The sequence below is a fragment of the Trachurus trachurus genome (genome assembly GCF_905171665.1).
Source record: "Trachurus trachurus genome assembly, chromosome: 3".
NCBI classification, from domain to species: Eukaryota; Metazoa; Chordata; class Actinopteri; order Carangiformes; family Carangidae; genus Trachurus; species Trachurus trachurus.
This window is the reverse complement of record NC_139893.1, coordinates 12,273,116-12,290,045: the sequence shown is the minus strand read 5'-3', so window position 1 is coordinate 12,290,045 and position 16,930 is coordinate 12,273,116. Positions and strand designations below refer to the sequence as shown.

The 16,930-nt window shown below is 39.8% G+C and overlaps 2 protein-coding genes across 3 annotated transcripts; both read right to left on the bottom strand.

Annotated features, from left to right (window-relative positions):
• Nucleotides 1-1,363: 1,363 nt before the first annotated feature.
• ogfod1 (2-oxoglutarate and iron-dependent oxygenase domain containing 1) lies at nt 1,364-8,946 on the bottom strand. Its single transcript, XM_083994434.1, has 13 exons — nt 8,614-8,946; nt 7,132-7,277; nt 6,987-7,033; nt 5,079-5,179; nt 4,829-4,945; nt 4,606-4,697; nt 4,072-4,200; nt 2,927-3,040; nt 2,761-2,840; nt 2,398-2,666; nt 1,881-2,009; nt 1,672-1,730; nt 1,364-1,549 (listed from the first exon to the last, which is right to left on the bottom strand). The coding sequence occupies exons 1-13, from the start codon at nt 8,825-8,827 to the stop codon at nt 1,388-1,390; spliced, it is 1,659 nt and encodes a 552-aa protein (XP_083850560.1). The 5' UTR covers nt 8,828-8,946; the 3' UTR covers nt 1,364-1,387.
• A 3,264-nt stretch (nt 8,947-12,210) lies between these two features.
• nudt21 (nudix hydrolase 21) lies at nt 12,211-16,799 on the bottom strand. Of its 2 annotated transcripts, none has more exons than XM_083992472.1 (7): nt 16,530-16,799; nt 15,228-15,428; nt 15,062-15,125; nt 14,680-14,769; nt 14,372-14,450; nt 14,168-14,282; nt 12,211-12,574 (listed from the first exon to the last, which is right to left on the bottom strand). In XM_083992472.1, exons 1-7 carry the CDS (start codon nt 16,649-16,651, stop codon nt 12,553-12,555), a joined length of 693 nt encoding a protein of 230 aa, XP_083848598.1. In that variant the 5' UTR covers nt 16,652-16,799; the 3' UTR covers nt 12,211-12,552. The 2 variants fall into 2 exon arrangements, with proteins under 2 accessions (XP_083848598.1, XP_083848599.1); XM_083992473.1 differs by having other exon boundaries at nt 14,372-14,447.
• Nucleotides 16,800-16,930: the final 131 nt, after the last annotated feature.

Genomic DNA, 16,930 nt, shown 5'->3' with positions numbered 1-16,930 from the left:
CGCTCTGATTGGTGGAAATAATCAACATGCCGCCCGGGGAAAAAATCATGACAGGAAGGAAATGTTTTTTTTTCTTTCTCTCTTTCTATTTCTTTGGACTTTTTTTTTTGTACTGTAAACGTTCATATCTAGTGTTTCGATCACACATCTTTGAAGTGCTATGATTTCTAGGGACTGAAAGTTTGATATTAAAGTGGTCAGTGAAGGCGACAGGCTGCTTCTGTAAAGTAAAAAAAACATGTTATTGATTCAGTTTAACAGCTGTTTTCTCTACTTCCCTGTGTCAGATGTACATGAGCGGTGTTTCTGCGGTTACATAATGCGTTTGTCACTCATGTTGAGTGACAAACCGCTGAAAAACCCTGAAAATGCAAAACGATGCATCAACCTCCTGAGGGGCCCCTTTTGTTCTTTCTCTGTAGGTTAGAGTTATATTTCCAGCAAATAAATGAGTAATCCATAATAGAAACAATCTTTAGATACACCCCAGCTTCATTTTAGCAAGTTTTCTTTATGGAGATTTATCTGACATAATTATCTGCCCTATCATTAATAAATAACAGATAAAACTGCCTTGTTTTGGACCGAATTTGATGTTAGAAAGGGTATGAATGTCAAGTAAAGCCAATTCTTAAATCCATACATGCCCTTTAAATCATTATTTACACAAGTGATCCTTGAAAACATAGAGACAAAAGCTGGTTCAAATGAAATAGTCATAGTTTGACTATGACACGGATTTCACCAGAGTCAAAAGATACCGACAATCAATCCGTCATGCAAGTTATTTCCAGCTCAAACCCAGTCATCTATTTTACAAATTAAAAAGGATCCACTTGTTGTTTTATATCTCCTGCATATCCAAAACATCTTTTCATGATTACTTTAGTGAATGAAATGTTCACAGGACTAAAATATTTTAAAGACCAAGTGAAAGTGTTTGGAAAATAATTATTTTTCACATAAATGAACAAGGTTGAATAGTTTAGTAGCAAAATAAAAATAAAAATTATTGATCTCTCAATTTAACCAAAGACAGGAATCAAACTGTTTCACTTCTTGTTGTTGTAGTAAAGTGAATGGAGAACTCTGTCTCAGCCCATCCTCTCTCACTTCTTTCACACTTAACACTGGCGCCATGTGCAGGAACAACAGTGACAATTTAACCAAAAGCTTAAATTTGTAATTCGCATTACATGAATGTGCATTAATCTAATTCAACTGAAAAATGTAGGCTAAATGAGAATTTACTAATGGGTACGCCAGGGTAAAATAAAGTAAATCTTCCTTTTCCCAAGACTAACTGGTGCTTTACTGTAAAACACACGTATCACACACCAAGAAACCAACGAGACAATATATATATAAATAAATATATGGTGTATATTTATTCATAGTAGACAAAAGAGAAGTCATAAAATGCTCTGGAGGTTGAAGCGCCAGCAGGATCGGAGCAGCTTTTGCTGTTGACGTGTTTGACGAATTTGAGGGTTTCTTTGTCTCTGTAGACGAGGGCGAGGGAGTTGTCCTCCGGGTAAACTGTCAGGAGCTGTGAAGAGGAAGGAGACGCTGATGATGATGATGATGATGATGAAGGTGATGATGATGATGATGATAAGTGTTGGTCACACATGTACATCTGCACTTCACACTGTGATCAGCAGCACTCACCTCCTCATCCTCTTCATTAGCAACGTAACACGTGAAGCCTCCGAACTCCGACTGCCAGTCTACGAGACACAAAGTTCAACAGTTATAAGTTGTTCTTCCTCTGTGTGTGTGCGTTTGTGTGTCTGTGTGTTTGTATATGTATATGTGTGTGTGTGTGCGTGTGTATGTATATGTGTGCGTGTGTATGTGTTGTGTGTCTGTTTGTTCACCTCTGCAGCCAAAAGGTAAGACGAGATCTAGAGCGTACTCGGCCCGTGCTGCCTCTCCATCGTGCAGCAGAGTGTAGCCGCCGTGGGACCATCGACGCAGTTCACCACAACACACAGGTGTGCTCGGCTCTAACACACACACACACACACACACACACACACACACACACACACACACACACACACACACACACAGGTAAGACACACATACACAGCTGTATAAACATGTGGATGAAGAAAATTCACAATGAAATCAACACTGCCAATTCTGTTGTACTTTTGTACATTACATTCTATTTTATTTGCTATTGCTATTTTGCTATTTTATTATGAATAAATTGTTCTTTATATTTTGCTATTTTATTATGTATAGTTTGTTTTTTATAATCTTATCCTTTATATTCTAATACTATATGTTGTTATCGTCACTGTGTGTCTGTGTAATGCTGCTGGCTACACTGCAATTTCCCAGCTTGGGATCAATAAAGTATATCTATCTATAATGCACATTGCACACCTTTCTCTTTGCTTGCGGTCGCTGATGGGGATTCAGTTGAAGACCCTGTGGCTTCTCCATCTTGTTCCTTCTTCTTCTTCTTCTTCTTCTTCTCCTCCTCCTCCTCCTCTTTCTCGTCGTCGTCGTCATCGTCATCAGCAGGACACAGGAAGTGCAATCGAAGGCCAGTGAAGTTGGAGAGGAGCAGGAAGAAAGCCTCCGAACGCAGCAGCTCCCAGCATGAGCTCACACACTCGGGCAGAGTCTCGAGAGACGCCGCTTCGTAGCATCTGAGCGCACAACAAAGATAAATCTAAAATAAGAAAAAAGAAAAAACTTTTCCTACACGAAACTACGTCAAATAATCTGTGAAACAAGAACCACCTCTTATTGGGCGGACCTCTCTTCATCCACTGGATCTGAGTTTGTCGCAGAGCTTCGCCCACCTCCTTAAACTTCTCCTCCTAAACACAAACACGTAAGATCAACGGTCTGCAGGAACTCATGGGCGCAGACGAGGCAGAGAAGAAAACAAACTAGACTTTGTTACTTTGAGAAAGTCTTTGAGTTGGATCTCGGAGCTGTCCTCGAACTCCTCCTGAATCTGCTCTTGGTAGGAAATGTCCAGATACACCGGATTGACCCACTCCAGCAGCAGCGTCTCCTGTCACCAACACATCAACACAACAAACACATAAATAAACATAAACAAACAGCAGTTTTTGTTCAGATTAAACAAAGAGATATAACAACAGTGAGCTTTAAAGGGATAGTTCAACATTTTGGCAAATTGGCCCATCGCCATAATCCCTATAGTCATAGCAGTAGGTTTGTTACCTTTAATTGTCGGTGCAAGCTATTTTTAGAACGGCGGAGCAGAGCCGCGAGCTGCTCAGAGCTACGTTACGGAGGCTCATTGGATTTCTTGGTTTCTCTCATCAAACTCATCAAATACACAATCCAACAACTCCAAAACGCTCTGGTGGACAAGTTGTGACCTGCACATTCACCGTGCTATGAGATAATAACAGAACGTTACGAGACAGAGTTGTTTTAGAGGTAAATTCATGCAAAACTGCAGAGTTTTTCGGCAAGCAGTCTCTGCATTTGCCTCGAAAACAACTCTTTCTCGTAACTTTCCATAATTATCTCATAGCGTGGTGAATGTGCAGGTCACTTGTTTGATGATGGAAACCAAGAAATCCCATGAGCCTCCGTAGTGTAGCTCTGAGCAGCTCACGGCTCTGCTCTGCCGTTCTAAAAATAACTTGCACCGACAAATAAAGGTTGTCGAATTTGCCAAAATGTTGAACTATCCCTTTAAAGATGCTGGCAGAATGATATATATATAAATAATATACTCTTCTCCATGTGCAATATTCCAATAGTCCGATTAAGCTTTTATTTATTATTAAGGAGTGTGATTGTTGTGATGTGTGAATCTGTTATTTGCGGCACCTAACTGAGCAGCACTTTTAATTTTGTTGTATTGTTTACAATATAATGACAATAAAGGCACTTTGACTTTGATTTTGTTGCCTTTAGATTGAGTAACGCTAACCATCCCCCTCTGTTTCCAGTGTTTATGCTAAGCTAAGCTAACTGACTGAAAAGACAGACACTAGAAACTAAAGGTTATTTCACCAAAATGTAATTTTTTTTCCCATGGAGGTGGTAAAATAGCACCAAACTCACGTCTCTTGGTAAGTGTGGACTCCTTGGGACGGGGGGTTCTATGTGGCGGGGCGGACGCTCCAGGGACGGTCCGTGAAACCAGCCGCTCAGAGACAGACGACACTTATCCTGTGACAAAACCTCCGACACCTGGGAAAACCACAACACCTGCTCTGGATTTCCACTTTCTTTTTGGCATAACATCAAATTTGTACAGGATCCACAGAGTTAAGATTTAAGTTAAGATTTCTTTTTAAAAAAGTAGCACAGAGAATAATTAATTTAAATAATTTAGCACACGCAATGAGAAGTAAATGTCAGTTTATTTATATATCTCTCTCATTTTGTCACCACCTCCTGGCAGTATGTGACAGTCAGTCCCAACAATATAAATAATTAATCACTGAACTGGAGGGATCTATGGGATTATCCAGACTTATTTTGCTAAAATCGCATAAAAAAATAGGATAACATACTAAAGGCCTTTGAGGAAAATTAAACCAATGCTTCTCAGAGCTGCAAGGCATCGTGATTGTGAAGCCAGAGGTTTCTTACTTGGTGAAAAGACACTGGAGACACTTCGAAGAGGACGAGTGTGTTCCACGAGGGGACGAGCGACTTCACTATACTCTGTGGCTGGAAATTACCTGATGATAAAGATAAAGAACATACAAGACTTCTGTTGTCTGAAGGCACAGTGATTCACGCACACACACACACACACACACACACACACACACACACACACACACACACACACACACAGTAGGATATTCACCATCTGTCGAGTATAGATCGAGGGTTCCCCCGTCGCTGCTCTGCCACGGAGGCACAAGATACAAAATGAAGGCAACGCGTCGTCCCTCCAACTCGTCATCGTGACACAACAGAATATCTAGACAGAGGAACGAGAGCGTGATGTGTTTGAAAAAGGAAAAAAAGAAAGAAAAAAAAGTCAGAGCAGATTAGTTGTCAAAAGAAAAATGATCAAAAGATCCTGAAAATAAATTTTGTACTTCAGTTCCCACCTGTGTGTTCGTATCTGGCACAAGAAATGTCCACAGTGGGCTCCAGTTCAACCCCCAACACTTCACTGAGCCACGAGCGGAAACGCCCAAACAGTGCTGTTCTAAATATGGTGAAACAGAAAAAATATTTATATATATATACACTCAATATATAAAGTGTTACACTGTGAAATCCTGTATGATAAAGCTGAACCTTTAACGCTGTATGAAATGAGACTTCTCCGAGGCCTCGCCACAACGGACAGATTGTTCAACTTCCTGACAGCCCACCATGACATTTTGTTGTGACTTAAATAATAGATGATGACAAGGGGAGGCCGTTATTGTGCATTTAATTACTGTGTTTATCCTCCTGAGCTGCAGATGTAGTGGCATATAAGTGTTTAGAAGATGTTACATGGTGCTTTATCATATTCATTATGAAAATAAATGAGTAAAAGAAGAGTTGGTGCATTATTTTTGATATCTGACTTGACACCCGGCTCATATTCTCCTCGATTTTGTTTCTTGGACTTGGTTGTGACACTGAGCCTCTTGGCAGATGTGCTGGTCTCTGGCTGCTCAATAATTAAACAGCAGCTTTTTTGTTTTGTTGTAATTTCTTTAAAATATTCAACATTTACACTGTTAGAACGACTTTTGTGTTATGTTCGTGTTCACCGGACGCCAGACTCAAGAGGAAACAGTCTCTCCTCTCAAAGGAGGATTTCATTAACTCTGTTGTGCTCACTGGTGATTCGCTGCAGCTGAATCCATTTTCCATGATGTTGGCTGCAGCAGCAGTTCCCAAAGTTAATGTGAATCATCAGCACCAAATAAAGGAAGTGTTCCTAGTAATTAGGCGGCAGACGTAAACTTTGGCTCCACCTGGTGGAGTCGATACAAACACTCCACCCTCTGGCAACATGAGCATCTCATAATCACTTTGATGCTTCTACTGCTGCAAATAAAAGATTCACCAAATGAGCAACAGAATAAGTACAGTCAGTTTCTAGATACAAAATAATAGAGAATAATCAAGTATCAAGTGTCACTTTGTTGACTATGAGTGTGTATGAAAAGTATATAAAGCATAGACCTCATGTACATAACCTCAGCACTGCATTTACAGCATTGACATTAGCAATAAGTTAAATAAAATAGAGTAAATTGAGTTAAAGTAGAGTAAAAGTGGTTTCAAGTGGGGTGGCTCATCTTTATAAACTATTAGTGATCACTTTATTAGTTACATCCGAGTGATGTGATACAACATAATACACTTGTTCTGATGTAAGGTCGAGTTTTAACGACGCCTGTAACGTTCAGGTCACAGAGGAGTCGATTCGATTACATGTTTGTTTGCCTGTGATACTTTGATAACTGGTTTTAACTCTTGTTTTAACTTTTTTTTTCTTTCGGTTGCTGTTGTAGCACTTTGAGATTTCTTGTTAAATGTAAAGTGCGTTACAAATAAAATGTATTATTTTTTATTAATATGTTTTAGTATTGAGATCAAAGCTCACAATGGTGTTGTACTATATTCAGAAGCCTTTCTAATATTCTGCCGCCTCCCTCATGTATAGAAATGAGATGGACAATTAAAAAAAGAGTTAGAGAATGAGAAACATCTCCAGGTACGAATATAAGTATCTGAATGTTATATGATCCATCTGTGTCAACATACAACTTAAAATCAACTTAAACTAAAAGTGATTAAAAACAAAGCATCTCTTTTCAGAAAGTTTTTGATATTTAATTATCCCGAGGCAGCAGTTCAATCATCATCAATCAAACATCAGCTATAATCCCTGTTTAACCTTCATAAACATCGATCCACCAAATAACTTCACCACAAGAAGTCGAATCACATATTAACTCACACTAGATCGTGTAAAACGCACAGACACAAGAAATCAAACCATGTCTCACCTCAGTCCAGCGATGTGCGGCTCCGTTCTCTTCTTCAGGTCGTCTGACTGGATGCAACAACAATAAAGTGAAGGAAACATAAAAAATAACAACATAAAAGCCACTGGGATACATCAGTGTCAGGAGGATCATTTTGATATTTAACCTGTTTGAATTTGTAGAGATCGTTTGATTTCTCGTGGAAGTTGAGCTGCAGCAGTTCTCTCTGCAGGTTTTCTACGAAGGTCTCGCTGCCCAGGAAGTTTCTGATGATGCAGTGAGGGAACGGGCGACAGTCCAGCTCCAGATCTCCTGCAGGAAAATAACAAACCACGCAAATTAATACAATTTGATTTAAAAAAAAAACTGTGGCAGGAGTACTTGGTGCAAGAAGTACTTTTCATATTCATGTGTTTTTTCTCTCTTCTCCTTAACAATTTTTTTAATATACTTCAATACATACTTATTACTGCCTCTTTACCTTGTATGCTTAAGCTGCTGTTACCTGTACCTTTCCCAGTTGAGGGATGAACAAAGTCTTATCTTATCTTAACTTAACTGTGACAAAGATTCATACTAAGTGAGATATCTTTAAAGTTAAGAATAAACCTCTCTCTAATGTCTCCAAGAAAAAAATGATTTTATGTTCTTCTGAATCCTGTCATTACCAACCAAACAGCAGAGACTCAGGGCATCAAACCTGATTGAGTTGGACTAACTAAGACAAACTTTGTCCAACAGACATTTGTCAAATCCAATCTTCCACAATAGTAGAAGAAGAGAAATGTTTGCTCATGAACAAAAGTATCTAAATCTACTGAGCTGCCATCACCAAGGGAAAATAATGAACTGGTATAATAAACCTTTTAGAAAACTAGGAAGAGATGTCAGTGGAAAAACATTAAAAACACAGATAAAGCACTGAGGTAGCGATTCAAGATTTCAAGATACCTTTATCATCATCGTACTGGTCTAAATAAATAAGAGTGATGGCTTGTTGCAAAGTGCAGTAAAAATAACCTTATTATTAAAGCAGAAGTAAGCGATCCGGTCGTTTTGGCTAACTTCCTGTCAGCCGATGGAGTTAGCAGTCCCCGCCCTCGTCCCTACGTCCCTACGTCACCACATTCACGCGCATCCCTTGGCTGCACACACAGAGAGGACCGCCCCTTTATGCCGTTCTCTCTCCTCATTGGATAAAGGTTGTAGGATACAAGGAAAGTTTTCTCCTCGGCTTACAGCAGAGCAGAGTGACTGACAGACCCGTGTTTCAGACCAAACACTCTATATAAGTGATTGCTGTCGGAAGATATAACTATTTAAGACTTATATTAACACAAATATTCCACTTACTTCTGCTTTAATAACATGTAAAAAGTCTGGTTGAATAAATCGTCCTTGCCTTAAAAAGATATATATAAAAAGTATTGGTGTAAAGATAAGAATAAGAGTAGAGAGAATGTCGAGAATAAATTTGCACTGACTCAATAGTGAGTAGATGATGCTGTCCAGATGTTGTTGTTGTGTTTATATGTGTACTATAATTCCAGATGTAGGGTCACAGACACACACACAGAGAGAGAGACAGAGAGAGAGAGAGCAGAGGGTGTGTAGACTTGTAGCCATGACTTGTTGACAGCCTCCTCACCCTGACAGCAGCCTCTCCCGCGGCTCCACGCCTCCTTCACCGCCTCCTTCACCCGCTCGTCCTCCACAGCTGAGCCGAGCTCCGCCGCCTCCTCGCTCCTCTTCTGCCTCTTCTTCTTCCTCTTCCCCCCTGTTTTCCTGTCCTCCTTCTTCTTCTCCTCCTCCTCCTCCTTTTCCTCTTTCTCCTGTTGCTGCTGCGGTCGTTTTGAGGCCATGTTGGAAACTATACCGACTTGACAACAGAGAAACACGCAGTTTTAAAAGCGCTTTAACAACATCCACGAAGTGTGAGTGTACGTGAGTAAAGCATGGATGTGTTATGGAGTAAATGGACTGAGCGTCGCTGGTAGATGACGTCGTAAAGTAAACTTGACGGTGTGTGTCGCCCTGAGTTCAGACTGTCAGGCTGAGACCTAACTGTGATTTAGCTACTGTTACAGGTAACTTTGTCCCAGGTGGAGAGAGTGAACAAAATCTGTAAAGATTTATCAAGTTGAAGTTCAATTTTATTTATATAGCACATTTAAAAACAACCAAAGTGCTGTATATATCAGACAATATCAGTTCAAACACATTCAGACTAGTGCTATACACAAATTGCACAAGCACACATAGCTGAGTTTTCCAGATTTAACCCGTGTTGAAGGCCAAAGAGAATAGGTCTTGAGCAGGGGTGTCAAACTCATTTTAGTTCAGGGGCCACATACAGAGCAATTTGATCTCAAGTGGGCCGGACCAGTAAAATCATAGCATGATAACCTATAAATAAAAAGAACATTGCATTTTCCCCTTTGTTTTAGTAGAGTAGTACATTACAGTTATGAGCTATGCTTTTACAAAACATATTATGAACAACCTACATTTCTTGTGCAATTTCAACAATATTAGCTCTGCCTCTTCTGTCTTCGATGTAATTTTCACACTTGGCAAATTCATCCTGAGGGCCGGATTGGACACTCAGTTTTGGCCCGCGGGCCGCATGTTTGACACCCCTGGTCTTGAGCAAAGGCTTAAATTGATAGACAACAGTAGTTTTTATGGGAAGCTTATTCAAAAGCTCTGTCACCTTTACTTTTGCATCTCGATCTAGGAACAGGAACCTCCAGGAGAAGCTGATTTGATGATCTTGTTACTCTCGTTACAACAGAACTGATCTGCTTGTCAGATTTATTTTAGTCTACTTTCACTACTTCACTGAATTTGCAATAGTTCATGTGCACATTATTATACACACTGTCTGATGTTGAACTGCTTTAAAAAAAAATAAGTGAATTGGGGTGTGCACAGTGGTAATGTGGGGTCAAGAGGTCAAGACCACCTAACCTGAGACCGAGTCAAGACCAAGACCGGGGGGCGACGAGACCAAACCAATGCAAGACCATTTTCAAGACGATTCCTATATTCAGTACCAGTACTCATGATGATCATATGGCTTGATATTTACATTTATACCTCAGCTAAAAAGAAAAGATAATTTTGTATCAAATCTCAACCATGTTTACTCAAAGCAAAGTTTGGATTGAACAGAACAACAACACAGCACAGAGCCTCCTAAAGCGTTTCCCATTTTTGACACTTGTGCAACCAAGTGTTTAAAATGGTTACACAAGCATATACTTTAGTAGAACAATTTTTTATTGAATTACATTTTTTTAAAGAAAAAAAAGATGTCTGGAGGAAAAAATCCTGAGTCCAGCTCAACCGAGATCGAGACAAGACCAGAGGACCTGGGAAATGTGGTCTCAATTTACCGTGCAATCCTGCTCATATGCGTTCAACTTTAAAATCAAAGGTGTATTAGAGCTCTTTTAACATATACATTGATCCCTGACTTGACTCTTAGTATAACTTTTTTTTTTTTTTTTTAAATAGCATGTGGTTTTTGGTTCATCTATTTTTGGTGATTGTTGAGTTGTTCATATTTTTTTTAACCCTTTTTATAGAGACTGACAGTAAATATGTCGTCACAATAGAAAAAACAACAGATGACTTTTACCAATGGGACAGAAAACACTGAGACAAGTTCTCTCTAAACCGGTGAAACTGGAGTCCCAGGCAGCTGTTCAGCCTTGGTATGATACTGTATTCACATATAGCCTATATACCAACAAAGCTTTTTTCTTTTTTTTTTTACTACAGTTAAAGCATAGTAATGATGATTTGTTTTCATGTGATTTGACCTGCAACTACACAGTATTACATAGTATAATAATGTGACCCAGTGTGTGATGGGATGCCTCCAGCACCCGACGACCCTGAACGGGATAAGCGGTTTAACAGGAAGGGGTGGATGGATATTATGTCATGCAGGTTACAATCAGAAAGTGAGCAGTCAATTTTATTAACCTACATACAAAACATGACCATTGCACCTCCGAGGGCCACAGAGAGAGGTTTTACTCAGCACATCATGAGTATTTATTAAAATGCTGCTATGATAGGGACTGCCCTCAAAGGAAGTCTCGTTGTATAGAAATGTGAAAATAAAGCATCTAATCTATTCACCATTTGATGCTGTTTGGCAACAGTTGGATGCATTTTAGGCAGAAAAAGACAATAGTTGGTACTGAACACCTGTGACCACAGGAGGCGATGGCTGCTCACACTCAAGTCAGATTCTCATTTATTTGACTAATCTATTCATGTATAATTATTATTTAAGCATCATCAGTTTCAGTATTGGGTCTTTTCATGTAAACCAATATATATATAGTGGGGAAAATAAGTATTGAACGCATTATTCTTCTAATAGAGCTGCTATTGACATGAAATTTTCACCAGATGTCGGCAACAAGCCAAGTAATGCACACACACATACAAAGAAATCCAAACATTTATGTCCATAAATTAAGTAATGTGTCATAAAGTGAAATGATACAGGGGATTAGTATTGAACACATGAAGAAAAGAAGATGCAAAAAGGTTTGGAAAGCCAAGAAAGCAGCGGGAGTCTTTCAGTATTTAGAAAGTAAACCTGTCCCCTGTCAGTGCAAAGTAATATCAGCTGGTTTAGTCCAAACTGACGCCTAAAAAGGTTTCTCATCACCAAGGTGTCACACAAGAGGCATCTCATGATGGGTAAAGGCAAAGAGCTTCTCAAGACCTTCAGAAACTTATGTTGCAGAACAAACTGATGCATCGGTTACAGACGTGCCTGAATGCACCGTTTTATCCGTTAGTGCCATTATCCGGAAGTAAAAAGAACAACATTTTACCATAAACTGTCCACAACCGTCCTCACAAGATTTCTGACAGAGTCAAAAGAAAACTAAGAAGAGTCGTCCAAGAGCCAAGGATCACTGACAGAGAGCTTTAGAGAGACCTGCAATTAGCAGGTACAGTTGTTTAAAAGAAAAACAATGAGTAATGCCCTCAACCCCATGGCAACAATTTCATATTCCAGTGCCTCCATCTAAAATTTAAATTAATTATAGGCTAACTGAATAATACACACCAACAATCTCTTCCAAAAAAGGAAAGTTTGAGTCAGCCACTCTTTGAACATCTTAAAAACACACTCAAAGGACAGCTTTATTTAAAATAAAAAAGACACACACACACAGAGAGCGCATTATTACAGGTTAAAACGACAGGAAACTCAATGTTGCAGTTTGTTTAATCAAACACTGGTCTCCTCTGAGACGACATAAAATCAAATTTTGAACACATTGGGATCTGGACTCGCATACTACAAAACCAGCAAGTTCTCAAGATTAAAAAACAAACGAAAAAAAAAGAAAAGACACATGACATTTTCATTTTCTACTAACAACAGTATAAACCCCCCTGTGTTCTGTCAATATACCTGACATGTCAAGCTTTTTGTTTTGTAAGTGAAAGTTCAGCCAGAAATGAGTCTGTTTTTATCACATTGTTTCTCATCTGCAGGCGTCACAGACAGGGCTGCACTCACAGAGACAGCCGCACCCGATCACTCAGGTTAGTTGTAGATGAAGTTGAACCTACAAAAAGAATACAGTCATTTTTAAATAAATTAGAGAAAAATACATTTTCACAATAAGAGCACGGCAAATACACCTCATATATAATAAATATATGCTTTTTTTGCTCATTTAAATTCAAAACAATGAAAAAAAAAGCATTTCAAAGTGATAAACTCTCCCTACACTCTAATATGCTGCTGGTACATTTCATATAAACAAGATCTTATCGCCTCAATATACATCCAGTCTTTATCTGCAGATAACCTGTGAATACATCTTATTTTGCTTCTTCTTAGCCGTGTGGTGTTTAAAAAGTTCTTAAAGTCAGATCCCTAATCTTTTATACCACTATGTTTGGGGAGGCTCTTGCTGATTCTGTTTCATGGTGTGACCAAAGTTAAGACTTAAGACTTGAATGTGTCCAAATCTAAGGAGCTCATAATTGATTTTAGACGTAGCAAAAACACGGCTGCAGATAGCACCATCCATGGAAAAACTGGGTACCTTCATATAAATATCTATTTTTGAAGCATTGTGAAGCGAGGGCAACAGAGAATTCATCTTCTCTGCAAACTCATTCATTAATTTTCTGTCATTGCTCTTATTATCTGTCATTTTTATCTGTCTTTTTTTCTGTGTTTCTCCTTTATCGGCTGGTTTGGAGTGAAATTTAGGGACTTGACCAGTTTTTTGCAACCAACAGAAAAGCAAACAAAATTTTGTCTTCTCCTGATCACGTGCTTGCCAGTGAATTTTCTCTGTTGCCCTTCGGTCGTCGGTCCGTGGTATCTATTATTTCCTCTGCCATTAGTCTCTTAAAGGGACAACGAGGAGTTTCTCCATCGGCAGAACGAAAAATTCTGCGACAATAAAAAAGTCTCGTATTTATGTGGATGAATCTACATTACCCACACACTTGTTAATGGGCCCATTTTCGATAAATATATCGTTTTGTCTCTATCGTTATTTTGTTATTATTAGTGGTGGCGGAGATGCTGGGCGAGCCGACCAGCGTTTCCTTACTTTCGGTTTCACGGCGAGTCATGAGAATAACGCCGCCGAATCGCCGTTTATGGTCGGAACTACGACGGTACGTGATCGCCTTCGAACCTCTGACTTTAATTCTTGATGAATGAAAACATGAGTCTGTCTTGCGCCGGTCAAAGAATTTCACGGTGCGCGCGGAGGCTCATAAATGTAGTGTGAAAATGCTTCGCTTTTCCAAAACTCCTCGTTGTCCCTTTAAATTCTTTATAATCATTTTATTCTTTTTTACCCATGTGCGGTTTTTAATACCTTACTGGTCAACATTGGTAACCCCTTCTATTTATTGATCCTACTATATTCTTTGGCATTTTATTCTACTTGATCTATTTTATTATATGTACTTCACTGTGTCACTGTATGTTAGTATACAGGCTGTTCAAACTAATTACCCCTGGTGGGATTAATGAAGTTGTCTGTCATGTCAGTTTATACATGTCAATGCTTCAGTACTTTCAGTTCTTTAATTTAGCCACTGTGACAGTGAACAGAATAAATGGATGTTTTCAGTTTAATTCAGGATTTTACACAATGAACAGATTCATTAAAAAGACAAAAAAATAATACCTGCTCAACAGCTGTGGTAGACTGGAGATGATCGGTCCATATCCAGGAGCGTTGTCATATAGTTCAAACAACGGCGCAGCCACCAGTTTGTAGTTCTTGGGAACAGCAAACAGAGCTGTAGAAACACAAATCACACACTTAAAAACTTTTCACATCTGGATCTACCATTAAGAAATTTCACACGTTACATTATGATGTCCTGACCTTTTTCCTGCAGCTGGACCAGGAACAGCTTCTTGTGCTCTTTAGGCTTGGTGATGTGAGCTGGAATATACGGGTACTGCTGGACAAACGAGCTGAGGTCAGTTCACATTAGTATGTACCAACATAAACTGTGTCTGAAAGTTCAGGACTAATTGACTAGAGAGGATTCAGCCTGAGCCACAGAGTGCGTTTTTTTTCTTCTTTTTTTTTAAACATTTCACGAAAAATAGCAAGTTTAAGTCAACGCGACCACAACCAGGTTAAAATCTTAAACAAAAAAACCTCAAAGCTACTACTTTTCTTCTAACCTGCGGAGGCTCAAAGTTTGGGCGCCACCAGTTGCCAATACAGTCGTCAATCACCCAGTCCTGCTTCACGCCGTCCTGCCGCCCGAGGATCTAACAATTCAAACAAAAGATTAATACACATGAAGAAAAAATGCTTTGATTGATCGTAATCAGCAGATTTCCATTACAATCACATGATCAGAAGATCAAAATCAATGCATATCACTCTGTGTCTAATATTCTCTGTGTGTGGCTGAGAGTAGCACTGCGTAAAATAGTCTTGTCTCCCATCTTGTTGGCCATGTGAAACTTTAAATAAATGCACGACTGATATAATAAACAACATCATTGATCGGTTGATTTCACTTATATATTATACATCATTCATCATGGCGATAGTTACCTCTGTCATGAGGCGTTTCAGACCCTCCACCTCGTCTTCTCCAGGGCTCAGCTCTCCGCCGGGTCTACGGGACAGAAACCAACCAGAAACCATCAGGTGACCGTTGTTCAGTAAAAAAAAAAAAAACACAGATTCACAGCTGCAACTCTGAACAGCAGCTACTCACAGTTTAAAGAAAGTGGTGCCCAGCTGCAGAAGTAACACGTGAGGCAGCCTGTGTTCGTGGACGATGAGGACGCCTTCCACCGTCCTGCGCATCCCCATTTTATCGAACTCCTCCCGCATCCGCTGGAACCGGGCCGCCACCGAACTGTCCTTCTCGTACAGAGGCTCCTTGGTGCCGAAGGTGTAGTTGGTCAAAGGGTATCTGGAACAAAAACGCACACAGGAACAGACATTAGGCATAAAAATTAACATCTGGTCATTTAATTAATAAATTACTGGGGACGATGCAGCTACTGCTACCTTTATACATATTAACCTTTTATCTGTTATCTGCACAAATTGTTTTTTTTGCTAGACCACATTGATATTTGAGATTCGGCACAATTTTTTTGTTAGAACTTAGGTTTTTTTTGTGTACATATTCTTCTTTCCCTTTTCTCTTTTAACATATGGCGTGCAACTGCAACTAAAATTTCCTGATGAATACAGTTTTTATCTATCTATCTCCAGACTCCAGACTAACTTCTTTTTTTACAAGGAACAAAGTAGTGGCCCTTAACTTAAAATTTTAGAAGTGCAAGCAGAAAATTTAGAGAGGCACACAATAAATTGGCTTGCAAAGCAAAGATTCACATTTCCTTTTCAGTCATGATGCTCACACACATCCCGCCTGACACCTGTAATGAGAGATTGCTGATTCTTTGAGTTGTCCCTTCCACATTTCACCAGTTTAAAAAAAAAATGTACTAGTGGTTGCACATGCACAAGTAGATGATACATTTTAGGGGCAAAATGCCTCCATTTAGGGGCAGCCTGGACAAAGATAAACCGTCTTTGGTCTGGAGCCCTGTCTCTAATTTAAAAAAAGAAAATGTAATCTAGTTTCTTAACTTATTACACCACATCTTTTTTTGAATATAACTGATTATTGTTAGAGATAAGAGATTAAATTAGAGTTAATGTCTGAAAATTGATCCTTTGACACCTGGCACACTTAAAAACGCCTGTCCAGAGATGAACTAAACTATCAGTTTCAGAGAAGTAATAACGATGGGCATTTTTACATCACTCTCAGACAAAAACATCGAGGTTAAACCGAGCTACTTGGACACGTTTTTTTGTTTGCTTTGTTTGTTTTTCATCCCCTGCTGCAGGTCGAGCTGCTTCTTATCACAGTTTCGGCTTCATTTGATCGACGACGGTGCTGCTCGTTTAGCACCGGACACATGTTTTCATTCAGACACCGGTCTCATCAGCGTCTACTCTGCAGCCTGTGTATTGTGCAGCAGCAGCAGCGACTCACAGGTTGATGGTCCTCTCCAGGGTGAGCGGCTTGGCGGGGCCGCTGATGTATTTGTTGCCGAACTGGACGGCTCCACCGCGGGGCCAGCCGGTGGACGAGCGGCTCGGAGGAACCACCGACATCTCGACCGAAATGGATGAAATTATCAAAAGAGCGATACGAAAATGGGGAGAGAGAGAGAGAGAAAAAAAAGAAAGCCTTGCAAGATTTCACCCGGACTTATCCACAACAATTTCTCCACCACCACCACCACCGTCCGTTTCCCCCTCGGCTCGATCCTTCCTCCTCTTCCGGGTGAAGCGCGGTTTGAGCCGGGACATTTTACCCGCCAGCGCCGCCCTGCTGGTCCGGATGGATGACGGCAAGACGAGGAGGGAACAGCACAGATGAAAATTATGCTA

Bases quoted from the DNA above. Each gene is read 5' to 3' on its own strand.
- ogfod1 (XM_083994434.1), bottom strand. From the start codon at position 8,827: ATGGCCTCAAAACGACCGCAGCAGCAACAGGAGAAAGAGGAAAAGGAG. The intron at 5,180-6,986 runs GTGAGACATGGT...CACCATATTTAG, and splicing joins CCGCACATCGCTGGACTGAG to AACAGCACTGTTTGGGCGTT. The intron at 1,550-1,671 runs GTGAGTGCTGCT...TCCTCTTCACAG, and splicing joins CTAATGAAGAGGATGAGGAG to CTCCTGACAGTTTACCCGGA.
- nudt21 (XM_083992472.1), bottom strand. From the start codon at position 16,651: ATGTCGGTGGTTCCTCCGAGCCGCTCGTCCACCGGCTGGCCCCGCGGT. The intron at 15,126-15,227 runs GTGAGTAGCTGC...TCTGTCCCGTAG, and splicing joins GGCACCACTTTCTTTAAACT to ACCCGGCGGAGAGCTGAGCC. The intron at 14,283-14,371 runs GTCAGGACATCA...GTGTTTCTACAG, and splicing joins GGTCCAGCTGCAGGAAAAAG to CTCTGTTTGCTGTTCCCAAG.